Source organism: Ostrinia nubilalis, chromosome 30, assembly GCF_963855985.1.
Source record: "Ostrinia nubilalis chromosome 30, ilOstNubi1.1, whole genome shotgun sequence".
NCBI lineage: Eukaryota > Metazoa > Arthropoda > Insecta > Lepidoptera > Crambidae > Ostrinia > Ostrinia nubilalis.
The window spans coordinates 6,939,466-6,967,121 of record NC_087117.1 but is presented as its reverse complement, the minus strand read 5'-3'; the positions used below and the strand labels follow the sequence as shown (position 1 = coordinate 6,967,121).

The window sequence follows — 27,656 nt, the reverse complement described above, 5'->3', positions numbered from 1 at the left end:
AACCTACCGTCTGACTAAAAGTAAGTATCCCACTGGTGACAACCGGGATTATTTTTCCCATTTATCCTCAGTGGAGACAAATGACAATGCCAGTGGTGCCACTCGGGAATAGACGATCAGAAGACGGACAAAACCACGAATTAGAAACCCTAAAATAAAAAATTAAAAGACGTGTGTAGCAGTGTAAGTAATTTATTATAATAATAACCATTACAATATAGTAATACCTAAGTGACTTACTCTAGCGTTTGTGAAGCGTTAAGGCAAAGCCTCCCTTGCTGACATTATAATAAACATTTTAATGTATTACAAATAAAATAAATTAAATGCGAACATAACAATAATTATTTTAATATTTCTTTCAAAAATTCATTGGCCACATTTTTATTTTAAGCAAACATTATAATTTACTGCTTTGACACAGATCTATCTGGACCAGGAAGGGCAAATCAGAATATTTAGGCAGGGTCCTTGCTTAGTCACTTAACCCTTTATACGGCAATGGGAATATAATTCCCACCTTATTTTAAACTTTAATCCCTTGTCTTAAGGTCCACAAACAATGAAAAATTTGGACCGTTAAAGGCTTAAGGACAAACAAAGGGGATTTGGATGTACCATTGCCAGTATTTTGACAGTCAAGATCTCGCTGACGTTCAGAAGTCGTCCCATTGAAAAACAGTTCTAAATCCATATTCACAAGGGTCATTTTGATAGAACGATTACTCGATAGGATCGCAACTCAGCGATTTGTTGTCGTTGAAGTTTTGTTACGTGAATAAGGCTACAGGTAGGGCGTCGGCCTTCCCGAAATGGCAATGCCAGATTTGCAATTTCATACAAAACTTGCGCGCAAAAAGCAAATCTAGTATGTAAAATCATCAAACTTCTAATGCTTGTAACTCAGTTCAGACTGAGTTTAGAGGTATAAATGTCATAGTAAGTTTGGTTTATTACACTATTTTGTAATAAAAAACAAGGTTTGGTCGATGGCCGCGCGAAAAAAAAAAGACGCCAATTTCCGGCATCGACAAAACCTGGAGCGAGATCAAGCGAGAAGCTCAAGACCGAACGAGACGGAGGACTGTTGTGGACGCCCTCTGCCCCATCTAGGGGACATAGGACCATAAGTCAAGTAAGTCAATTTCCGGCATTGTCTTTTGAAAGAGCCCTAAGTACTGTGGTCAGCAAGGAAGACGCAGTGAAGTGGAGATATAGTGATAGTTTGTTTGTTCATCCCATGCGCGGACGGCCCATGCCGCGGCCCGGCATCTGGGGCGGCGCCTCGCCTTTGGCGTTCTTGATCGTCTCGTCCACGGATAGGATCTGGAAATAGAAGTGTAGCTTAGAAACATAGCGTTATACGTGGGAACTATATTCCCACTGCCTGACTGACTTAGTGTTATAAAACAACTCCAAGACTCGATCTTGGAGTCTTATTTAATAGAACCTAAGCTATTGAAGACTCGAATTTTATAAATAAAAAACTTAGAGCTTAAGTCCTTCAGAATTTTGAGTCTTTTGTAAAAGACTCGTATCCTGCCAAAAAGAACTCAAAGACTAAGTCTTTTTAAAATAACTCATGACTTAATCCTCTAAAGCCATAGCTGTAATTTGAAATTAGTTCCAAATGACTCAGAAGACTCGAAAGGACTCAGGACTCATGTGACTAACGAATCCTAGTCTTGAAAATAGACTCAAGTCTCGAAATGAAGACTAAAAGACTCGAGTTTCTTACAACTCTTAACCTATATTTGCGCTGCTACCTCGCAAGCAACGATGGCATTGATAGCGAGAACTATAATTAATCATATACGGCGGGGACTATATATTCAATAATCTCATAAAACTAATTTATTTCTGCAAATAGGCTTTAAAAAAGCACTTTTACACGTTCCAGTATTAACCCTACCACTGCTTCAGGACAATAAATGTTAATTATACTGCTGGCACTATATTCTCATGCGCATACCCAGGACGCTACCAACCGGCCAACATGGAAATCATTGGGGGAGGCCTATGTTCAGCAGTGGACGTCCTATGGCTGAAATGATGTGCTTCTGCAGTGGAGACTGAATATGATGATAAGCGTATACAGTTTTTGGCCCAGTGGGGAAGTCTGGTTACGGGGGAGCCAGTCTGAGTCTGATCAAGGGGGAGGAGGGAGAGGTAATGACGGACGCATAGGGATGTAGGAGTTAACAATTTCCCCCTGCAACTTCACCCATGGGTAATTTAATAATGGTTCAGGTCCTGGTGCTTTCCGCGACTTTGGGGCCGTCCATAAATTACGTCATCGATTTTTTCAGATTTTAGACCCCCCCCCTACAATCATCCTATCGTCATTTCTTAATGACCCCCCCCCCCCTTCTCCCAAAATTGACGTCATTACCAGTTTGACAAAATTAAAACATTGCAGATTTGAGAAAAATAGGGTATTACTGTATTTGTGTACATCTATGTTGTATTATGTATGTTTCGTCGTCGTCGTTTCAGCCGAAAGACGTCCACTGCTGGACAAAGGCAAGGACAAATTATGTATGTTTATTATGAGTTATTTTAGTATTGTACGCGCCTTAGCCGCCTCTCACATTTGCAGTCTCACTTACTAGGTGTGCTGGAAGAAATTTCTTTTTAGAAATAATCTTTTTGTACGTGAACAATAAACAATATAAATAAATAAGAATGACGTCAATTTCGAACCCCCCCCCCCCCCTATCTATCATTTACCGTCATCCGCAGACCAACCCCCCACCCCCTAATTTAGAATGACGTAATATATGGACGGCCCCTTTCACTAGATCGTCGGTCCACCGAGTAGATGATTACCTGCGCGGCGGCCTCGCAGGCGGCGGTGATGGCGTTGATCTTGACGACGGCCGGCTCCCACACGCACGCTTCGAAGTTATCAGAAATATCTTCCTTCTGGATGTCTACACCGTACCACACCTCGCCTGGAACAATATGGGAGCTTTTATTTATTTGTACATCATTAATAGGGGACTGGCGGTCACTTTTGACCTTCAACTACGACAAAAATGAAGATTTTTACACACTATTTGAACCTGGTTAAAAAATAACAACGTAACAACAATGTTAACAGCATTGTTGTGTAATTGTGTTCCGGCAGTTAGAGGTAAGATAGCCAGTTCCTCCGTGGTTAAGGATTCCGGGTGAAGCTCGCTTTCACCTTCGGCCTGATCGTCACTTACCATTCAGGTGAGATACCGGCCAAGAGCTTCCTCGTTGTAGATAAAAAAAAAGGTACGAGGGTTAAAAAAACGACGCATCGTTTCGCGGGTTATCAGTTTCGTTTTAATTGCAATTCGTTTGGTTCATTTTGGCCACCGATACTCTAGTCATCTAGTGGCTCCAGATTTTGATGATGTCAACTTTTTTAGATTGTATTTAAAGGATTTTTTTTTTCGATTTTACATCAAACCCATGAAGATTTCAATACAACAATGAGCATTGTGACAAACGATGAAATACTGCATACTAAATACCAAGCAGAAATTCGATCTTGGTTCCTTTCGGATATGAAGACTTCTTTACCAATGCGCCACCACGTCTATTAACAAACGCGTCGAAACAATCGACTATCCTGCGAGCTCATTCACCGTCGACGCGCGTTCTAAACAAAAAAACAACCTCGTATAGGCGGACTCCAGAAACATTGACCCAAAGGTTGGTTCCAACGCCACTCAGCCAAAGTGTGTATATGGAAAATATTGGCACCAACGTTGGGCCATCTTCACGAGGCAAAAAGAGCGTTCTAAACAAATGACAATCGCAAGAATAAGTTTGGTTTTTCTTTCGCGCGTTCCAAACAAATGACGATCGTCGATTGTATCTTCTAGAATTTTCGTTTTTTCAAGGACGTCACACGGTCACCCATCCTAAAAGTAACCGAAACGAAGGTTTCACGTCCAGTTGAAGCTGAAATGGAGGGTTTCCTGACCTTGGTGGTGCTTCTGTCGCAGCTTGTTAAGCAGGTTGGTGGCGTCGAAGCCGGCGTTGTCGCACAGCTGGCGCGGGATGGCCTCGAAGGCGCGCGCGATGCCCGCCAGAAGCGGCTGCTCTTTGCTGGCGCGAGCGAGGGAAACGCTGCTCTATTGCTAGCTAAATAAGGTTTAGATTCCCACACAGTCCTATTTACTATATGAGCGGAGGAGACACTGCTCTTATTGCTGGCTACAGAAGGTTTAGAATCCCACACGATTCTATTACTAGACGAGGTGCTGGAAATACTGCTCTATTCCCTACCTAGAGAAGATTCTAGAATTATTTCACACGATGCTATAGCTAGACGATTTTCCTATACCATGTTTGTGACGTCAGACCAAGCAACCATCCTAAATCTAACCTCAAGTTCTTTTGTTCCAATTCTTCAGCTGACGTTTATACTAGACTCTAATTAATGTTTAAATACAGGCCTAAAGACACTTCCTATTTATCTGAGAAGACTAGTAGGGAATTTAGTGCAAGAACCTCTCCACTTTGGTATAGAAGGCTTATTTTTTCACCAGTTGTTCTTTGGATGCTCCTGAGTAGATTTCCGTCGGTAGACATCGGGAGCCCCCCCTGTGGTAGCAGGGGGAGGGGGGGCAAGTTTCCTTCTGCCGCGCTTCACATTAAGGCCCATATCTTCAAAACTATGGGTATTAAGGCAAGTGTGGTGTCATTTTCGGATAATTAAAGGATGGGGAATTCATTTCTAGAACAAACTTTTTGCCTTTTCATACAAAAAAATAGAAATATTGAGTAAAATTCACAAAAACCAAAAAGTATTTTTTTAAATAAACGTCGTTTACTTTTAAACCACTGGAGATAATCTAATAAAAAAAATATGTCCTGAAAGCTACATTTATCAGGATTATAAATATATACCATTGTATGGTACTTTTTTCGAAAAAAGTAGGTGAAAAAAATTTTTTCTTCAGGACACAGCGGGCGAATTTTAATGCGCGTCGGAAAAAAATATTTATTTTATCCATGAATTCGTACTATTTGGTTCATAAGCAAGTAAAGATTATTATTTTAGAATTTATTTAGAGTTCCTGGCACATCATGCTACTATGATTTGTATTTTTTCTTTAATTAATTTTGAACTCTATGTGTAAGACATAAGGTTTAAAATAGTTTAAATACATTTTATTATTTAAAATATCATATGAAGAAAGCATTAAATAAAGAACTTGGATTTGTCTAAACGTGTAATGATTATTATTATTATTTATTACAAGCAACCGACTCAGTCTTCCCTTTACCCGACTGGTTGGGGGTGGACCAGAGTCGATAGCAACATGGAGCCTACATGGACCAATTACCCGTAGCTGCCGAAGCTTGCCTGGAAAGAAGTAGTGCAGAAGCTGGTGCTGTCTGAAAAAACAACTATAATGGTCACAGCCGTAGCCTTTGTGCTAAAAATAGTCTCCCGTACTATGATAATATCAATCCTCACTTTCCTCACACTTACCTTTCCGTTAAATCACTGCTACAATAGTATGTAGAAATAAAAATGTTAATTAAAATAATAATAATAATCATTACACGTTTAGACAAATCCAAGTTCTTTATTTAATGCTTTCTTCATATGATATTATTTTAAATAATAAAATGTATTTAAACTATTTTAAACCTTATGTCTTACACATAGAGTTCAAAATTAATTGAAGAAAAAATATAAATCATGGTAGCATGATGTGCCAGGAACTCTAAATAAATTCTAAAATAATAATCTTTACTTGCTTATGAACCAAATAGTATGAATTCATGGATAAAATAAATTTTTTTTTCTGACGCGCATTAAAATTCGCCCGCTATGTCCTGAAGAAAAAAATTTATTCACCTACTTTTTTCGAAAAAAGTACCATACAATGGTATATATTTATAATCCTGATAGATGTAGCTTTCAGTACATATTTTTTTTATTAGATTATCTCCAGTGGTTTAAAAGTAAACGACGTTTATTTAAAAAAAAAACTTTTTGTTTTTGTGAATTTTACTCAATATTTCTATTTTTTTGTATGAAAAGGCAAAAAGTTTGTTCTAGAAATGAATTCCCCATCCTTTAATTATCCGAAAATGACACCACACTTGCCCTAATACCCATAGTTTTGAAGATATGGGCCTTAATGTGAAGCGCGGCAGAAGGAAACTTGCCCCCCCTCCCCCTGCTACCACAGGGGGGGCTCCCGATGTCTACCGACGGAAATCTACTCAGGAGCATCCAAAGAACAACTGGTGCAAAAATGAGCCTTCTATACCAAAGTGGAGGGGTCTCCATACAAATCATTGCACTAAATTCCCTACTAGACTCCTTAAACACTTTTTTGTATCATCACACTCGACTACTACGAAATTTCAGAAAATGTTTGCTTTTTGCATTTTTACCGAGATTTGATCTTGGTTCCTCTCGGATATGGAGCGCATTCTTTACCAATGCGCCACCACAGCTGTTGAAGATCACTCCGAAACAATCGACTATGCTGCGAGTTCATTCACTATTCACCGTCGACGTGCGTTCCAAACAAATGACAATCGCAGAAACTTCTAGTTTTTTCAAGGTTGTTTTTTTCTCATCGTCGACGCGCGTTCGAAACAAAAGACGATCACAAGAATTAATTTGTTTTTCTTTCGCGCGTTCGAAACAAAAGATGGTCGTCGATTCTCTTCTAGAATCTTCGTTTTTTCAAGGATGTCACACGGTCACCCATCCTAAAAGTGACCAAAAAGAAAGTAACACCTAAAATTGAGGGTTTCCCGACCTTGGTGGTGCTTCTGTCGCAGCTTGTTGAGCAGGTTGGTGGCGTCGAAGCCGGCGTTGTCGCACAGCTGGCGCGGGATGGCCTCGAAGGCGCGCGCGATGCCCGCCAGAAGCGGCTGCTCCTTGCTGGCGCGAGCGGGGGAAACACACTGCTCTATTGCTAGCTACAGAAAGTCTAGAATACCGTGTGCGGTCCTGGTACCCAAACTACGGTCTCATTTACTATATGAGCGGAGGAGACACTGCTCTATTGCTAGCTAGAGAAGGTCTAGATTCCCCCACACCAGTCCTACTTACCTACACGAGTCCCATTTACTGTATGAGCGGAGGAAAACACTGCTCTATTTGCTGGCTACAGAAGGTTTTCTATTACTAGACGAGGTGCTGGAAATACTGCTCTATTCTTACCTAGAGAAGATTCTAGATACGATTTTCCTCTACCATGTTTGTGACGTCAGACCAGCCAGACAACCATCCTAAAACTAGCCTTCAAGTTCTTTTGTTCCAATTCTTCAGCTGACGTTTATACTAGACCCTAATGTTTAAATACAGGCCTAAAGACACTTCCTATATCTGTGAGAAGACCCCTAAACACTTTTGATCATCACACTAGGACCTACTATGAAATTTCAGAATTTTTTCCTTTTTGCATTTTTTACCGAGATTTGATCTTGGTCCCTCTCGAATATGAAGCGCATTCTTTACCAATGCGCCACCGCAGCTATTAATAACACTGGTCAACAGTGTTTTTGTTGCCCTTGATATTTAAATGATTTTGTGTCAATTGAGACCCACAATTTACGAAACTATTATTACTTTTAGCAGATTGGCTCTAGTTTTTTTTTAAATCGTCTTTTTCTGATTACACTATAAATAGTAGAAATTTAAGCAAGTACATTTTATAAAATCAAATTTTATCTTAAAAGAACGTCAAATTTTGTTCTGAATGGTTTTAATTAATTTACAGAGAAGTAAAAAGATTTAAAAAATGCATAAATAATGTTAGATTTCAGAGAAACACCTTTTATAGAATTTTTTAAATTAAATGTTTTGGGTCAATTTCGCTATGTGACCAACATTACTTAATCAGTCAGGAAACGATCCTATCTACCTTGATATCTTTATTCCATCACTCTTACGTCTTGATAGAATCATTATACCTGCTCGTCACTGCAATTTCATAAAAATAAATAAACATCTACCCACGTGAATGCGAAGAAAGTGCAGCTTATTATGCTCATATTTGCTTCGACATATTTTGCCCAATAAACTCTAATTTAGTGCTTTCTAGTTACCTAAAAAAGATTACAATCAACACTAAACCTCTCCAAGCTTCACATACAGAATAAGTAATAGCTTTATATAACTTTGTGCATGTATATTCGAATTTGCCCACACATCTTGTTCCCAGTGAATTTTCTTTGCCCTATAGTTCCATATACATACAAAATGGGTATTATACGTATAAGTGTAAGGCGAAGTAAAAATCTAAGGCGTCCAGACAATATGACAAGTATGTAATGACATCAATATTACTGTCATTACTTCCTTCGGTAATGACATTCTAAATCTCCCCACAATACAAATAGCCTTGTCGCACTATAACCGCCATTCCTTGATTCCAGCCACTACATTGTCAGTGGTAATGACATTATTTATTCTATCTTAATGTCATTGTTACTGATAGTATCTGGTCCCATTACGTTTAAAATTGTGCAGAAAAACAAATTTAGTCCAAGTTCCTGGTCACTTATTAACAACGCATGTTTCAAAGAGCCCATATAAATTGTTTATCACTTAAACATTAATAACATAAAAACTAGAGCCAATTCAGTACTTTCGTTAATACATTCGTAAATTGTATGCTTCAAAGTATATAAATCCGAAGAAATAACCAGGGCAACAAAAAAAATTTTTTTTTTGTTGAGCTGTGTAATCACTCCGAAACAATCGACTATCCTGCGAGTTCCTTTAACGTCGACGCGCGTTCCAAACAAATGACAATCGCAGAAACTTCTAGTTTTTTCAAGTTTGTTTTTTTCTCATCGTCGACGCGCGTTCGAAACAAAAGACGATCGCAAGAATTAGTTTGTTTTTTGTGAAACAAATGACGATCGTCGATTGTATCTTCTAGAATTTTCGTTTTTTCAAGGACGTCACACGGTCACCCATCCTAAAAGTGACACATACGAAAGTAACACCTAAAATGGAGGGTTTCCCGACCTTGGTGGTGCTTCTGTCGCAGCTTGTTAAGCAGGTTGGTGGCGTCGAAGCCGGCGTTGTCGCACAGCTGGCGCGGGATGGCCTCGAAGGCGCGCGCGATGCCCGCCAGAAGCAGTTGCTCTTTGCCCGCGACGCCTTTGGAGTATTCGCGAAGGTGCTTCGATATTTCCATGTCGATTGCGCCGCCACCTGTGGAGATAAGAAGTCATTTAGAAACAGACACACAGCATTTAAAAATTAGAGTCATTTTAGCACACGCACATGCCACTTTTCGGATCGGCTATTTACACTTTCCAGTCAATGAGTGAGGGTCAAAAAATTTGTTAAAAAACATAACGTTATATTCACAAACATTATTATGAGGTCTCACAGTGCGCGTGGACGCACAGGGTGACACACGAACACAGAGCTCTATTGCTCTAACGCTGTGGCCTGTGCGTTCGATATTCTGCTTCACACGCAACTTCTTTGAAACACAGAACAGGATTAGCAGCGCAAAAACTCACACCCGTATTCACAAACATTACTTTGAGGTCTCACTCACTGTGAATACCTCTTCCTATAAAACAGTCTTTCCCAAAGTGGGCGATAACGCCCCCTTGTGGGCGCTGCAGGCTTAAAGGGGGGCGGTAAGAGACCCAGAAAAAAAATCCGGACGTTGTGTAGAGGCTTGGGAGGCGTCATCTACTAGGAGGACTCTTAGACACCGACTGAGCTCGAGTCTTGACTACTAAAATGGGGGGCGCTAAAAAATAATTTATTTTCAAAGTGGGCAGTAGACTAAATAAGTTTGGGAACCGCTGCTATAGAAGTAATATTAATCAACATTTACCAGCGACGACGGAGTCATTCTTGATGGTCTGGCTGTCGTGTAGCGAGCGCTCCGTTTATACTACAATGCACTCTATTCTCTAGACTTAAAGTTCATTTTACAATGGCCGGCTAGCACGTCATTGAGAAAGTCCTCTTTTGTGCTAAAATGGACTCTACTCCCTAGACTTAAGGTTCACTTTACACTCACCCGTCATATTTATGGTCCTTCGCAAGATCACGAGCTCTCTGTTGTGCTAAAATGGACCCTACTGCCTTCACATAAGGTTGCTTCTACCTTCTACTTCCTACAGTTAGGGACTTAGGGTGCACTTTAGACTGGCCAGCGACTGAGCGCTCTGTTTTGCTAAAATGGACCCTACTCCCTACACTTAAGGTTGATTATCCACTCACCAGCGGCCACAGCGTCGTTCTTGATGGTCCGACGCACGATCATGATGGCGTCGTGTAGCGAGCGCTCCGTCTCCTCCAAGAACCAACAGTTTGTGCACTGTATACTACAATGGACTCTACTCCTTACACTTAAGGTTCAGTTTGCACTCACCGGCGACTAGAGTCATTTTTATGGTCCTTCGCAAGATCACGAGCTCTCTGTCATTTTAAAATGGACTCTACTTTCTACACTTAGAGCACACTTTACATTGGCCGGCAACTAGTGTCCTTTTTATGGTCCTTCGCAAGATCACGAGCGCTCTGTTATGCTAAAAGGGCCCCTACTTCTTACAGTTAGGGACTTAGGGTGCACTTTAGACTGGCAGGCGACTGAGCGCTCTGTTTTGCTAAAATGGACCCTACTCCCTACACTTAAGGTTGACTATACACTCACCGGCGACTAAGGCGTCATTTTTATGGTCCTGCCGCAAGACCACGAGCTCTGTTATACTAAAATTGACTCTACTACCCACACTTACGGTGCAATTTACATTCGCCGGCGACTACGACAGTGCAGCGTTCAGAAAGTCCTCTGTTGTGTTAAAATGGACCCTACTGCGTTCACTTAAGGTTCACTTTACACTCACCCGTCATTTTTATGGTCCTTCGCAAGATCACGAGCTCTCTGTTATGCTAAAATTAACTCTACTAAAGCCAGGTCCGTGAGCACGTAGAATTTTGTCCAATGACCCCAAGCTACCCATCCTTATCGCTCGCGCATAATTGAGAATGTTACTAGGTATGCAAAATCACTTGAAACCTATGTTACAGTTAAGCTTTTACATTTACAAATACATTAGTTTTTATTTCATTCAAAAATACCCAGTAGTTATGATTTTATAGGCATTCAAAGTTCGCTTAAATATTGAGTCCCGCCGACGGTCACGTGACCCCGTGTGACGTACATTCACAGCGTCCGCTCACTAGAAAACGGATATAAACATACTTAAATATTTTTTTTTTTGTAAATACAAACTTATTATACATATTAACACCCAGACCCATCACAGAAATTAAAATTGAACCAAACCCAAACTTGATGCGATTGTGTCGTTTTATTGCGAATTACCTTCCAGCTCCATCATTAGACCCCGATTACTATATAGAATTAAAATACTCATCAATACAAAACGAACGAGCCCAAACTCGATGCATTTAAGTCGTTTTATTATAGAGTTCCTATGGCCACCTTCCAGCTCCATCATCAGATCAGCTCCATGTCATCATAATATTGCATGGTCATCCAAATCACATGTGTTTGCGAAATTTCAGCTTAATCGGTTGCCTGGAAGTGGGTCTTAATTCAGTTTGCAAGATTCCACCCATACAAATATGAGCCAGTCGTTGTAATATGACGTCACGCGCATAAAATGGCGGGCCGGCCGCCGCCCGCACTTTTAAAATTCAATATCTTGGAAACTAATTGACGTATCGAAATAATTCTTTCACGTGTATTTTTTATTTTTAACAGAGAATACAGAAAGCTAAAAAACAAAATTAGTGAACATTCTTAATTATGTTGCTGTCGCACTCACTGCGGGCGCCCGTCGCACAGTCGCGACAGCAATATAATTACGCGCGAACGATAAGGATGGGTAGCTTGGGGTCATTGGACAAAATTCTACGTGCTCGCGGACCGGGCTTTACCCACACTTAGGGTGCACTTGACACTCACCAGCGACAACAGCGTCGTTCTTGATGGTCCGACGCACGATCATGATGGCATCGTGTAGCGAGCGCTCCGTCTCCTCCAAAAATTGCTCGGCGCCTCCGCGGAGTATGAGCGTGCAAGTCTTGGCAGCGGGACATCCTGTAAAGAACAAATATAAAGTTAAACATACATAAAAACAGGCGAAACATATTGAGACTATCACAACTTACCGTCTTAGTGTAATAAAAAGTTATTGAGTTGGACAGTTGTTTATAATGACGTTTCCATACTAAACATCATTTTAAACACCTTAGGTACTAACCTACGCAGTATATTTGTTACGGTCAAAGTGATAAATGTGAAAATTATGAATAATCGCCGGTTATTATGAATAATTACCGCATGATTTGGTAAATGTGATTAATATGAGGTCATTTATGTGTGTATAAAACTAAATAGGCGGCTTAGGGGTGGCCCAAGGGCCACCCCCGCCGCACCTTAACCTATTTTTCACTTTAAATCAAAACATTATGTTATAGGCATCATGGAAAAGTAATATTATGCAAGAAACATTCCAAACTCATTATGCCAAATTATATTAATATATGATATCAAAACGTTCAAATGTTTGGCTGTACACGAGTACGTACACAAGATGTTGTTCTCTTTTATGAAATTTGTAAGTACTCAGGTTGAATTATTAAATAATCACTGTTAAATGTGATTAATTTATCACTTTTACCGCGACTGTCGGTAATTATTCATAATAACCGGTTATTATTAATAATTTTCAATTTATCACATTAACCGTAACATATTAACAAAGTAAAACTTATACTATGGTTACTAAACAAAGAAAATAAACATTCGCGTGATCAGCACACTAGCCTAAGGCGATTATCACACTGCACCGCGCTTTGCCGCGGACCGTGTGGCGACATATAACGAATCCCGCGCGCAGACGCGTTGTCAGTGTGTTGTGCCGCGCGTGTTTTCTATACAAACTGAGGTACTTGCATATAATGATTAAATCTGTCGTCTCGCGTACCGCGGCGGAGCGCGGTGCAGTGTGATAATCGCCTAACTGCAACTACTTAACTAAAAATATCACCAACTACACAAGTACCTAGTCAAAGCTTATTTAGCTTAGCTAGAAGGATTAGCAAGATAGTTTTTATAGACTTTAGCCTTCACTGGTTCGGTTTTACAGTCAAACTGTAGATCCTGGCTACACAGGAGTTGCAGCGGTGGGACTATGGTAACTATGGGAAGACTACAATACAGGTAACTACAACATGACATCATGGCTTACCATTGGGAGCGTCCTCTTTATTATAGCCTGGGGAAGGAAAGGTTGTAGGTTAGGAGTAGGATTGGTATAAGGGAGGAGGGATAATAGAGGAGAGAAATATCCTTGAAATATGTATGTCAAGTTCCTATAAAATGCAAACCTTCTTTGCTGACATCAGAGTTAAAAAAGTGCACTACAAGGAAGAAATACATAGTACGCCATACTACACGTTTTTAAAAAATCTATTCTTAGTGTGTTATTTTTACCTTCATTTAGAATACCTTTGCCGAGCGCAGCGGAAGAAACTCAGTAGCCTCTGTCAGCCTTTTATGATTATGACAGGTATAGTTTAGGCTAGCGCCGCCTAAGCTCGCGTGACGTCAGCACGGCGCCCCCGTGTGACGTCAGCGCTCGCCACTCACCGATGAAGATATTGAATGTATATTAAGCGCCCTGGAAAGAGTCTAAGTACTGAATAAACTTACCAGTAAAGATGTTATATCTCTCTCCGCCGACCTGCCTCTCAGTAAACTCGCGGCAGTGACCGAGCGACGACTGCGTCAGCTCCCAAACTGACGTCAGCACGGCGCCTGGTGAGCTACAGCGTGACGTCAGAACCCCACACTTACCAGTAAAGATGTTATATCTCTCTCCACCAACTTGTCTCTCAGTAAACGCGCGGCAGTGGCCCAGAGACGACTGCGTCAGCTCCCGAACTGACGTCAGCACGGCGCCTGGTGAGCTACAGCGTGACGTCAGAACCACACACTTACCAGTAAAGATGTTATATCTCTCTCCGCCGACCTGCCGCTCAGTAAAGGCGCGGCAGTGGCCGAGTGACGACTGCGTCAGCTCCCGAACTGACGTCAGCACGGCGCCTGGTGAGCTACAGCGTGACGTCAGAACCACACACTTACCAGTAAAGATGTTATATCTCTCTCCGCCGACCTGCCGCTCAGTAAAGGCGCGGCAGTGGCCGAGTGACGACTGCGTCAGCTCCCGAACTGACGTCAGCACGGCGCCCCGTACGCCTGGTGAGCTTCCGCGTGACGTCATACTCACCGGTGAATATGTTATACCGCTCAGTGATGACTTGCCGCTCGCTGAAGGCACCCCTAGGCCGCCTAAGGGCGACTAATGAGACCCCTAGGCCGCCTATTGACCCCTAGGCCGCCTAATAAGACCTCTAGGCCGCCTAGGGGCGCCTAATGAGATCCCTAGGCCGCCTTATGAGGCGCCTAGGCCGCCTAATAAGACCCCTAGGCCACCTAATAAGACCCCTAGGCCGCCTAGGGGCGTCTAATGAGACCCCTAGACCGTCTAAGAACGCTTGTGTGAGCCTCCCGCGTGACGTCAGAACCCCACACTTATCAGTAAAGATGTTATATCTCTCTCCACCAACTTGTCGCTCAGTAAAAGCGCGGCAGTGGCCCAGAGACGACTGCGTCAGCTCCCGAACTGACGTCAGCACGGCGCCTGGTGAGCTACAGCGTGACGTCAGAAACCCACACTTACCAGTAAAGATGTTATATCTCTCGCCACCAACTTGCCGCTCAGTAAAGGCGCGGCAGTGGCCGAGTGACGACTGCGTCAGCTCCCGAACTGACGTCAGCACGGCGCCCCGTACGCCTGGTGAGCTTCCGCGTGACGTCATACTCACCGGTGAATATGTTATACCGCTCAGTGATGACTTGCCGCTCGCTGAAGGCACCCCTAGGCCGCCTAAGGGCGCCTAAAGAGACCCCTAAGCCGCCTGGGGGCGCCTAATGAGACCCCTAGGCCGCCTAGGGGCGCATAATGAGACCCCTAGGCCGCCTAGGGGCGCTTAATGAGACCCCTAAGCCGCCTAGGGGCGCCTATAGAGACCCCTAGGCCACCTACGGGTGCCTAAAGAGACCCCTAGGCCACCTACGGGTGCCTAAAGAGACCCCTAGGCCACTTAGGGGCGCCTAATGAGACCCCTAGGCCGCCTAACGAGACCCCTAGGCTGCCTAGGGACGTCTAATGAGTCACCTAGGCCGCCTAGGGGCGCCTAATGAGACCCCTAGGCCGCCAAGGGGCACCTAAGGTGTCTCCTAGGCTGCCTAGGGGCGTCTAATGAGACCCCTAGGCCGCCTAGGGGCACCTAATGAGACTCCTAAGCCGCCTAGGGGCACCTAATGTGACGTCAGCGCTCGCCACTCACCGGTGAAGATATTGAATGTATATTTATCGCCCTGGAAAGAGTCGTAAGTACGGAATAAACTTACCAGTAAAGATGTTATATCTCTCTCCACCAACTTGTCGCTCAGTAAAAGCGCGGCAGTGACCGAGAGACGACTGCGTCAGCTCCCGAACTGACGTCAGCACGGCGCCGCCACACGCGCGCTGCGTTCGCCGGAGATCCTCTTCGGGCACTCGGCCAGCGCAGAACATATCGCTGGAATAGAGAAACTAGTGTGAAGTTGTAGCCAAGTCATCATCATCATCATCATCATCATCATCATCATCATCAGCAGGACATTAAAGGTCATGCGCGGATTAACAAATGATTTTCAGGTGACGAATAATAATGTACCATCGGCAACAGTGTTAACTATCCATTGCCTGTCATGTCGTCTCGTTCTATCGCAAAGAATCATCATTTGATGAGAGCGAGAGCATAAACGGAAATGGATAGTTAACAGTGTGGCCGTGTGTACAGTGGACCACAGTTCCAGCTACGCCTTTCAGTTTTTTCTCTCGCTCTCATCAAATGATGATTCTTTGCGATAGAACGAGACAACAATAAAAATAAAATAAAATAAAACATGACCGGAAATGGGTAACTGGAACTGTGGTCCGTAGTACCTTACAGATTTGAAGTTTTTGGTTGTAAAATCATTGTCAAAGGTCAGCGCATACAGAGGCTAAAAACACAACCAGTATAGTAAAATTGGCCTCATATCTACTATCATTGATCCACACATCTCATTCAGAAATTGGATCCGTTGTTTTTAATCTTTGGCCAAACTGGAAAACACTAGAAATACCTTCGTAGTCAAACTAACTTCTCGTAAAGGATCTGCCAATTAGCGTCCACAACACACTACATAACTACCATAACTGACTAGTCAGCTAAATAACTCATTGGTCCGCAAAATAACTCATTCATTGGTCAGCTAAATAACTCATTGGTCAGCAAAATAACTCCGGTCAGCTAAATAACTCACCGGTCAGCAAAGTACTGCGTGACCACGTCGCCGATAGGCAGTTTGCTGAGCACCACGTTAGCGCCGCTCTTGTGCAAAGCTTCCAACTTCTGGATATGCCACTCAGCGTCCACAACACACTACACCCATAACTCACTGGTCAGCTAAATAACGCAATAGTCAGCAAAATAACTCACTGGTCAGCTAAGTAACTCACTGGTCAGCTAAATAACTTATCGGTCAGCAAAATAACTCACCGGTCAGCAAAGTACTGTGTGGCCACGTCGCCAATAGGCAGCTTGCTGAGCACCACGTTAGCGCCGCTCTTGTGTAGGGCTTCCAACTTTTCGTAGAGAATCTGCCATTCAGCATCCACTACTTTCTGGTATTCTTTCACGTTGTCTACGCGCACCTGTGGATAATATGAAAAGAAAATAATTGGTAAAAGCATTATTTATTACTAGCTTTCCGCCCGCGGCATCCCCCGCGTTGAATTTTGTCTGCCACAGAAAAACATTATCGCGCGCGTCCCTGTTTCAAAAACCGGGATAAAAACTATCCTATGTCCTTTTCCCGGACTCAAAACTATCTCTATGCCAAATTTCATCAAAATCGGTTCAGTGGTTTAGGCGTGAAAATAAGACAGACAGAGTCACTTTCGCATTTATAATATTAGTATAGATAGTATAGATTCGGAAAATAGCCCGGAAAAACTTGGTTTTATCAACAAATGTTTAACAATTGGTTTGTATGGGAAAAAAGTGCTTTTTTACTTCTTTTTTCCACACATTTTTTTTTCTTTTATGATGGAAGAAGAAACCGAATTGATCTAGCCGTTACCGAGTTTCAAGTAATCAGAAAATGGCCTCATATCTACTATCATTGATCCACACATCTCATTCAGAAATTGGATCCGTAGTTTTTAATCATTGGCCATATCAGTAATTTATTATTTAGGCTGACAAAGGTTGCGCTGCTTCTTCTCAGCACTGGCCCATTTATTGTCCCGAAGCAGTGGTAGGGTTAACACTGGGACGTTTAAAAGTTATTTTTAAAAGTCTACTTACAAAAATAAACTTCTATGAGTCTTTTTTATGAGTTTTAACGGTTTAAGAACTTTATTTCTCATAAGAATTAACAATAATTCACTTCCTGAGAAACATTTCAATTTAAATTATTTAAACATAATGAGTGTACAACGAATTACAAACAAAATCAAGGTAACTATTCAAACAAAAATAAAAATAATGTGACGGTACACAACAAAAAACTTCGAGCCAAAGCATAACGAGTCGCCACACGCCAGTCAACCACGGATGTAATGCGCACTGAGCGAACTTTGAGTTTTATTACGAAGGAATATTAACTTTATGGTTTTTTTAACCACAGATCACAGAAACTAAGGGAGATGTGAACAGGGGCGTTGCCGGTGTCGCAGCAATATGCCCAAAAACAGAACACATTTCTCGTGAAGACAATGATGACAGCAGCGACGTCATAATATAAACAGTTTACATTACTTGCGTAGTACTAAAGATTATTCGAACATTGAGTACTAATTAAATACCGCAGTGGATAATGAGCACATATTTTGATTACTTTGTGTGCGTGAATTACTAATGCGAGACTGAGGTTTGAACTCAGCTCATTAGTTGGTATCTCTATGGTTTTAACAGTACTAACCTCAGCATTATCTCTCTCCGCCTTCAACTCCAGCTCAATATTCAGCAGAGCGATCTTGCAGTCGTTGTAGGACTTCGGCTGCATCTCGAAGCCGGCGTAGGAGAATGTCTTCTTGAACGCCACTCCGGCGACAAGGAACGAGTCTTCTAAAGCACCGCCGGAGACTTTCTTGATTCCTGGGGGAGTATATAAATGATTGTGGTAAAATATTTGGAAGAAATAAGCATTTTATGACAAATATAACAAAAAAAAATTATATGTAGCTATTCAATTTCGACTAACGCCCGTATTCACAAACATTACTATGAGGTCTCACAGTACGAGTGGACGCAGCACCCCTGTGACACACGAACCAATCACCGAGCTATATTCAACGCTGTGCGTTAGATTTGCTGCTTCACTCAAGCAAGCATTGTTTGTGAATACGGGCGTAAGATTTGGCATGTCAAAAAATAAATAAATCAGTGATAGGGCCCTATAAGTTCTTCAATATAAATATCCTTGGACATTTTACACTGCGCCTTCTAGTCCTAAACTATACATAGCTTGTACTTCAAATTCAAATAGTTTATTCAGTACACAGGCTCTTTCCAGAGAACTTATACAGGTTCCAAATAAAGCTTGCTCTACCACCACTTCAGGACAACATATGGACTGGTGCTGACAAGAAGTGGCGGAAGAAACTCGGTCACCTTTGTCAGCCTCTTTTTCAATCCAATAAAGTAATTTATAACTTACAAGGCCCGTAATAAGTGCGAGCTAGGCTGGAAGGGATATAAATGATTGTGGTAAAATATTTGGAAGATAAGTATTTTTTTGTTGAAAATCAGAAATTATTTATGTTTATTCAACTTCGAATAAGCGCGCTTTCCCATAGCTATCCAGTAATACTGGATCCAGCTAACTGGCAGGTACGGTTTTATGCGATAAGGGTGTTCCGTGTCTGTTAATACTAAACAGAATCCTGCAAAAAACGGAATGTCTCCGTGGGAGCCTTAAAAAACTCAGAGTTCTTTATAGGTGTTCTTCACATGTTTTCTTATCTTTTAATTTATTAATTGACAAATGTTTTTACTCGGTAAAAGATTATCTGACATATAAATTCTATTGTTTATCGTATGTATTCTGTTGGTACTAATATGAATCTGACATTAATTAAAATCAATCTTGACTGTATTCGAATAACTGACGTATATTTACTGACATTATCTTTATTGACATATTGTAATTCAAATAATTTATCTGTTCTTTGTTTGTAGTTGGAAAGTTCTGATTATTTTTTTTATTTTAACTATGCATGGGTCAATAAAAAAAAATGTAATAATCACACACTAGCTTGCTGGTGAGATAAGCTGAACTGTATAATAACTATTGTAACATCTACCTTGTTGTATTACCTTGTCTCGGTGAATAAATGATCTTTTATCTTATCTGATCTTTTATCTTTTTTATCTTTTGAGCCTTTAGCGCTAGGATTTAATTAATTTTAATATTTGGCCTCATATCTACTATCATAGATCCACACAGATATTCAGAAATTGGATCCGTTTGTTTATAATCATTGGCCAAAAGTTGAAATCGATTCCCTTCAGCGTTTTTCCGTGAAACGATTTAGAAATTAAAACTGTCACACACTTTTGTCACTAGCAAAAGCTAAAACCATAGACAACAAGACTCACCGATCATGTCCAAAGGCAGCAAAGGCGCGTCCAGAGACAACACAGCGTCTACCACCATTTGAGAGAAGTGTCCCTTCTGTTGATGAATCAGTTTGGATGACATCGCTGTCATCGCGCACTTGCGTAGGAGTTCCCTGTCAAAAAATGACATATGTCAGAGTGCTGTCATATGCGGGTAGAAATAAAGAATCTAAATATAAATGTAACTCAAAGGCGACTGACTGACTGACATAGTGATCTATCAACGCACAGCCCAAACCACTGGACGGATCGGGCTGAAATTTGGCATGCAGGTAGATGGTATGATGTAGGCATCCGCTAAGAAAGGATTTTACGAAACTCCACCCCTAAAGGAGTAAAACGGGATGCACGCGTACGAAAGTCGCGGGCGGCCGCTAGTTTTGTATATAAAATACTATTAGAGGCCGGTAGATCTATTCTCATAAATAAAACACTGGATACTTAACTTTCACAGTATATTGCCTTAATTTAAACACAATTCATCACTTAGCACAAAAGCGCGCGGAGTCATCTCCGCGCGTCCCTCTATTCTGACGTTTGATTCTTTCTCGCGTGACATTGACATAACGTCAATGTCACTATGACAGCAGCTCATTGGCTATAACGATACCGCTATTTTAACGTTTTATATTTATCACAATTAACAATACAAAGTCTTCTATACATACCTCTGCTCATGAGGGCTCTTGTTATCAATCTTCACAGCCAATTCGCCCACGCGAGCCACGGAGAGGCGCGCCGCTGTGCGCATCGCACGCACTACTATGCGTGGGTGTACGCCTGGGAAACAAAGTGATGGAAAGTTCGTTGAAATGGTAACAGATGGCGCTGAATGTACTCTGCATCGCGGTGGATTTTTTGATAACACGATGCACAGTATGTAATTATAGCATAGTTGTGGACATCCAATGCCCTTACAGAGCCATGTTTCAAGGACTTTGTATTATTATTTAAGATCCAAATGTAGGTACCCAGATGCAATAAACGTTTATGACTTTGACTATGTATAGTTTATGAGTTTATTCAAAGAGCTTGATATAGCAAATAATAAATGGGACTTAATTCTACTAATCTACTAGGGTAAACTGCCAGTCATTGGACACTTAAGAAAGTTATTGGACAGTTATTTACTGAATTATAAATAGCATTTCTATTTCAACAACTGAGAGATTCCGACTGATGGAGATAAAAGGGCGTTTTTTTGAAGGAATCTTCATTGTATTTGAAGGAATATTCATTTTAAGAAAATTCAAGGGTTGTTTTGTCCAATGACTGTCGGTTTACCCTACTTCTTTTTACGAATATAAATAAATTATATAAAAATTGCATGCTGTGGCAGCCGCCTATAGACAACACTTACTTATTTCTTATTCTTTTTAGTTATAAAAATTCATTTCCATGCCATGAATGCGTGTCTTATTGGTTGTCCAAATAAAAAAATAAAAAGTAAATACCTTCTTCAATGAAAGGCTTCACTCTCTTCAGCAGTTCTCCAGCCAAAATTACCACAGATGTGGTTCCGTCTCCGACCTGAAATGAATTTTGTGTGTTTATTCATAAAGTACATATTGCTGAGGCAAGTTTTTATGAAAGAATAATCTCATACAATCGTGTGTCCGCAATGGCAATTCGGAAATTGGATCCGTGTTTTATAATCATTGAAAATGTATACATTTTTGTGTACAGCTGTTCTTATGACTATAGTCTGGTCCGCGAGCACGTAGAATTTTGTCCAATGACCCCAAGCTACCCATCCTTATCGCTCGCGCGTAATGTTGCTATCGCGCTCGCACACTCACTGCGGGCGCCCGTCGCACAGTCGCGACAGCAATATAATTACGGGCGAGCGATAAGGATGGGTAGCTTGGGGTCATTGGACAAAATTCTACGTGCTCACAGACCGGGCTTTACACAAGATACTCTGCGAGCTATGTGCCCCGCCCACAGCAACTTGATTTTAGCGATTCTGCGGGCTATATCGGTCACTTTGGTTCTCCTGCGGATCTCCTCATTTCTGATTCGTTCACGCAAGGGAACTCCGAGCATAGCACGCTCTATCGCACGCACGTAGTGTGGGCCTCCCACTAGGTGGACCGACGATCGACGACGCAAGACCGGACGTTATGGAAATCCTTGGGGGAGGCCTTTGTCCAGCAGTGGACGTCATTCGGCTGAAACGAACGAACATAAGGTACAGCAGTTTTTTTTTTGTTTTTTTTTCTTTTTATTTGGCACAAAAACAGTCATTACAAATATCACTTCTAAACAAAAATAGTAACTAAGAAAAAAGACAACGAGTGCCCAATAGTAACAATTAAATGAACAGATAGTTACAAGACAATAATATTTCTAAAGTTTAAGTACATCCATGATAGGTTGTACTATATAGGTTTTTATCTGTCCTTTAAAAGAATCAATTAATTACCTCGGCATCCTGTGATTTGGCGATGTCAACCAGCGTTTTCGCGGCAGGATGTACGATGTCCAGCAACTGTAAAAAAAATACAAACTTGTTCATAAAATTGTTAATGAGAAAATCATGCAGTGTCCATATTTCTTTTGTCTAGTATCACAGGTAATTCGGTAGTCATCGTCGTCGAACAACGTCGCATGTCTCCATCCGTCAATGTTTTTTTGGGCATTAAACTACTCTAAAGTAGCTCCTTTAAATAAAATTAGTTTTATTTTTCAAAATTCATAAACATATTGAAGCTACAGAATCAAACACTAAAGGATGTGATTACTCTAACAGAGACAAATGTTATTTTTGTCTACTCTATCGTCGACGTCGAAACGCATCGAACGAGTTGAATCTTTAGGATCAAAAAAGGTGGTTTTTCAGTTCAAACATATCTATCATTGTTATAATATAGAAAGTAACTGCTGACTGAATCTGAGAGTTCTTAATCTAATACTCATATCAAACATACCTTCATGATAGTAGCACCATCGTTGGATATAACTGACTTGCCGGAGTGGTCGACAATCAGTTTGTCCATGCCACGAGGGCCCAGGGTCGTTCGGACCTGGAAAACAAATACAGTAATATTAAGGCCGGGTAGCAGAGAAAATGGCGAAAATGAGGTTTTCATTTTTCATTTTTGAGGTACTAAACAGTAAAATTAAAGGCTAAGATTTTTATTGGGCATAGTTGAGGATATTTTCTAGGGCTATTAACGGATGGAAACACGATTTGATGAAGTTGACTCGATAGAATAAATTCCCAAAGTTACCTCTATTCGTTTTCTATTTATGGTTTTATTTTTAAAATAAGCGATTTGAGATTTTAAATCTTTTACTAAACTAAAGTTCAGAAATAACTTGAGGGCTTTTAACGGATGAAATTTTTATATTGCGTCTTATTTAGTTACTATGTTAAAAAATGTGGAAAAAATCGTCCATGACGGCTTGGACAATCTCAATCAGTCGCGCGGTGGCGCTTACGGAGGACGGACGCGTGTCAGTTTTTTGGCCGTGACAGTTCGCGATTTGTCAATATTTTTGACAATGATGACTTTGATGAGTCACAGTATAATAATATCAGTGTTACTGGAGAAAGCTTAAATTTTTGATAATTAAGAATTATCAATTTTGTCTACCTATTGAAATTTAAATCGTTCGCATCCTTTTAGACGAAGACTCTACTCATGATACATAGTACATTCCTTAAATATGAGACAAAACCAATGAGTTAAAATTACATTTTAATAGTACCTACATACAATCGTCTTACACTCTTTAGAAGAGCACACTGACACAAATAAATAATAAAAAATACTGTCTAAGGTCTGTAGCTAAAGGTCGAAGCTGTAAGATAGAAGAATCTTCTAGCCAAAAAAAGATGGCAGATGCAGCAGATGTCAACGGATTTAAAACTGGAGTTCATATGACTCCTTGTAGACTTGAGTCTCTAGAGCGTCCCTTCCTCCACCATGCGTAAGAATGTTTCAAAAATATTGTCTAAGGTCTGTAGCTAAAGGTCAAAGCTGCAAGATAGAAGAATCTTCTAGCCAAAAAGATGGCAGATGCAGCAGATGTCAACGGATTTAAAACTGCAGTTCATGAGACTCCTTGTAGACTTGAGTGTCTAGAGCGTCCCTTCCTCCACCATGCGTAAGAATTTTCACAAAAATACTGTCTAAGGTCTGTAGCTAAAGGTCTAAGCCGTAATATAGAAGAATCTTATAGCCAAAAACATGGCAGATGCAGCAGATATCAACGGATTTAAAACTGGAGTTCATGTGTATCCTTGTAGTTTTGTGTCTCTAGAGCAGTGGTTCTTAACCTTTAAGTCATGAGGGACCATTTTACCAATTTTCTGTCTTGTCAGGGACTACCTCATAATCGGTCAAAACCAGTTTGACTGCAAAAATCAGTTAAAAGTGGTTTTGACCAAGGTGTGCAAGTGCACATCGTGGACCACTTGGAATGCCTCCAGGGTCCACCAGTGTTCCGCGGACCACCGGTTAAGAACCACTGCTCTAGAGCGTCCCTTCCTCCACCATGCGTAAAAGTTTTCCAAAAATACTGTCTGAGGTCTGTAATAAAAGTCTTAACTGCAAGATAGAAGAATCTTTTAGCCAAAAACATACTGTGGTTATAAAGGTGTACCAAGGGTAATGCTACACCTTTTTATTTGAACTAATTTGGACATATCAAGGTCTATCATTGGTATTTTTTTCAAACTTCTGCGTTGAGCCATTTACGAGATCTGGGACATCACAAAACATTACCCCAGTAAAATTCTAAATAACTTGAGAACCGGAACACGAACAAATTTTGCTATTCGTGGACAAATTACTACGCAATAAGAGCTATCTATCCATGTATTTGGTTCCGGGATAGAACGACTTTCAAAAAAAAAAATTAGCCAGGGTAATGTTTGAAACGTTACCCCAGCAAAATCTGACTTTTCCTAATAACTTTAAAACTATAATTTGAACGAATTTTGCTATTAGTGGACAAATTTCTGCTCACGATGGACTAATTATCTGCTATACTCTCGACTCTCTAAAGCACAACATTTATAAAAATTTTGCTGCGGTAATGCACTCCAGGTAACCGTGTGTGATGCTCATTGCTCATAGTGATTTTCGATACAGAGCCCCGTACATACGTTATACATAAATTATGGAAAGAAAACACCCAGAACAATACAAACAAATATGTATGCAATTTTAGTATGATATTTTTATTTATTAATAAACAAAAAGACTGAACAAAATTGATGCGTGTACTGATTAATGTAATTAACTAGGTACATGCAAAGTTTTGTGAATTGCAACAACTATAATTTATTATCCAAGCTCTAAATAATCGCTACTACGAGTAACTGATCATAAAATGTTTTTCCAATCGCTCAAGCTCCCGAGGATCTACCGATAGGTCGGGTGACGTAATCTTGAAATTCTTTTAGCCGGCGCGGAACTTCCGGAAGGTCGGGTGACGCCACGCCTCTTTAAACCGTGTTTACTTTGGCAGTTATATTCTATATTTATTCGATTCTAAAATATATTCCCAAAAATTTTGAAAGTTGTTTTAATTTGTATCACTTGGATATGATTTGTATTAGAAAGTGCTGTGAGTGTGACGCTTGAACGGAAGGAAGTCAACCTAACCTAACCAACTGCGTATTTCTATACTGTGTAGCCGCGAGAGCTCTTTGGCGCGCTGTCTTCGGCGAAGTATTGCGCGCGCAGATTTTGACAGCGCGAAATACCTACTTTAGCAGAAATACCAAGCCTTAATATAATATACCAGGTGTTACAGAAAATAAAAGTAGTTTACCTTAGGTTCGGTAGAAAATTAAAAGATAGAGTGGAGTACTACTACAATAACACTGTTAAAATTTTTTTGTTTAAATTATTTTAATGAAATTTTCAAGAGTTGAACAGTTTTAGTTAGTGTCTGTAGACAAAGGAGAAACACCCTTTTATCAGTTTAGGTATCAGTTACATTTATGACATTAAATGGGAACAAAAGTAATGAATCTTTTAATTCTAACAGCAGAATGTTACGAACAGCAACAGATTTCATCTAACAGCAACATAAAGGCACGTTTAACTCACCGCATCCACAACCAGCTGGCACGCATTGATGTTGGATATCAGCTGCGGCTTGCCCTGGGACTGGTCCGTCCCCTCCTTCAGTACTAGGATTTGTGGTTGCTGTGAACGATAACGTGCAGCAAACGTTAGTTGTGTAGTAACGATGAAGTGCGTTGTTGACTGGGATGTTTGATCTCATAAATGTTAGGTGTCCTCAAGAGGGATTCAGAAATTGGATCCGTGTTTTATAATCATTGAATCGTAGAATGTTGTTTATGTAAAATGTGTGTGAATTTACTTTGGAGAAGTTGTGAGTTGTAAAGGTCAATTTTATTACCCAAATGTTTTTAAAAATACATTATTTTCTCCAGATAACCAGTGAATACCAGAACCTAACATAACAACTATAGGGACATTTAATTCAAGCTAAAACAAGAGCAATTATTAACTAACATTTGTAAACATTTGATTCTTTATCAACTCATATTGCAGTCTTCAAATAAATTGGTAATATACTCGTCTTAAAATAAAAGGAAAAGCATAATTTCATGTTACTATGGATAGAAATCTATGAGTAATCAACAAGTTCCATTGTCAATAAAAATTGGTTTAAACTTAAGATTATCTAAGAAAATCACTTCAGAAGATATTTAATGGTGCGAGTAATTAAATTATTAAGTTGAATACATCACGTAATGGATTTTTATGTGAAGTTTTGCAAATCATGTGAGCAGTTGGTCGCAGAATAGGGAGGTTACAAAAATGACAGTCGGCTAGCGGAAAAACAAAGATTTTTTAATATTAGAATGTTTAAAAAATGAAATATTATATCAAAGTAAGATAGTTTGTGTCATCTTTACCCATAATCACAAACATAGTACAATATTAACACTGTAAATAGCTAAAAATAATCATTTTCTAGAATCTTAGAACCTGTCATTTCTTATCACTTTTTCACTAAGAAATACACTATTTTCACAATAAATATTCGCACTGGTGTGTAATTTAAGCCCGCAAAAATCATACAATTACGTTCAAATTACTTTTAGTTATGAGATTCATTACATATTTTCAAATTTAATTACCATTTTGCTTTCCGATGATTCACAAACAATAGCGAAATTTTGACAATGTCAATTTGTTTGACAGCTAGAACTGACAGCATTAACTGATGTTACCATTAAGCACATTTTTTACCAGAACAATGGGTAAAAGAACAAGAAAAGACTATAGGTATGCATGCCGCATTGATGAACAAGAATGAGATAAGAAAAAACAGGACCGAAAACTACATCCATTCTGACTCTGAGATTCATTCTTATAATAGTGGCACTTTGATTAATTACACGGTCTAAGTACAGCGACACACAACTTAAATCATAATTTATTAGAAAAAATAAATAATTGTATCATTGTAACTATTTTTATGTAAATTGGGGTAATATAAATTTCAAAAATGGCAACAAGACCAAAATTGCTTCGTTCTGATTGGTCCTTAGAAACGACCAATCAGCATCAAGTAGTGATGTAATAATTACATTCATATCGATTAATCGATTACACAACTAATTAAATTATTAAAATCTACTAAAAATAAGTCGGGTTTTCCTCCCTGGACGCTATAACTCCAGAACGCACGAACCGATTTCCACGGTTTTGCATTCGTTGGAAAGGTCTCGGGCTCCGTGAGATTTATAGCAAAGAAAATTCGGGAAAATTTAACAAACGAAATTCAACGCACTGTCGAAGCCGTGGGCGGAAAGCTAGTTTAAAATAGTTTTAAATAAATAAGTCTTTGGACAATTTTTACACATTGCAAGAGAGTCTAGATAGTTATCTATACTAATATTATAAAGAGG

General features: G+C 40.2%; 1 protein-coding gene across 1 annotated transcript; it reads right to left on the bottom strand.

The window, feature by feature from the left end:
- Window positions 1–176: 176 nt before the first annotated feature.
- LOC135086104 (T-complex protein 1 subunit eta) lies at window positions 177–26,988 on the bottom strand. The gene is made up of 14 exons (XM_063980874.1): window positions 26,883–26,988; window positions 25,819–25,917; window positions 22,681–22,776; window positions 22,176–22,241; window positions 21,205–21,280; window positions 20,419–20,530; window positions 19,730–19,863; window positions 18,051–18,226; window positions 16,625–16,779; window positions 15,447–15,616; window positions 11,931–12,065; window positions 8,993–9,181; window positions 2,830–2,954; window positions 177–1,326 (listed from the first exon to the last, which is right to left on the bottom strand). Exons 1-14 carry the CDS (start codon window positions 26,883–26,885, stop codon window positions 1,234–1,236), a joined length of 1,629 nt encoding a protein of 542 aa, XP_063836944.1. The 5' UTR covers window positions 26,886–26,988; the 3' UTR covers window positions 177–1,233.
- Between the last annotated feature and the right edge of the window lie 668 nt (window positions 26,989–27,656).

Bases quoted from the DNA above. Each gene is read 5' to 3' on its own strand.
- LOC135086104 (XM_063980874.1), bottom strand. The intron at 9,182-11,930 runs GTGAGTGTCAAG...TTATCTCCACAG, and splicing joins GAACGACGCTGTTGTCGCTG to GTGGCGGCGCAATCGACATG. The intron at 2,955-8,992 runs GTCGGGAAACCC...ATATTGTTCCAG, and splicing joins GCGACAGAAGCACCACCAAG to GCGAGGTGTGGTACGGTGTA.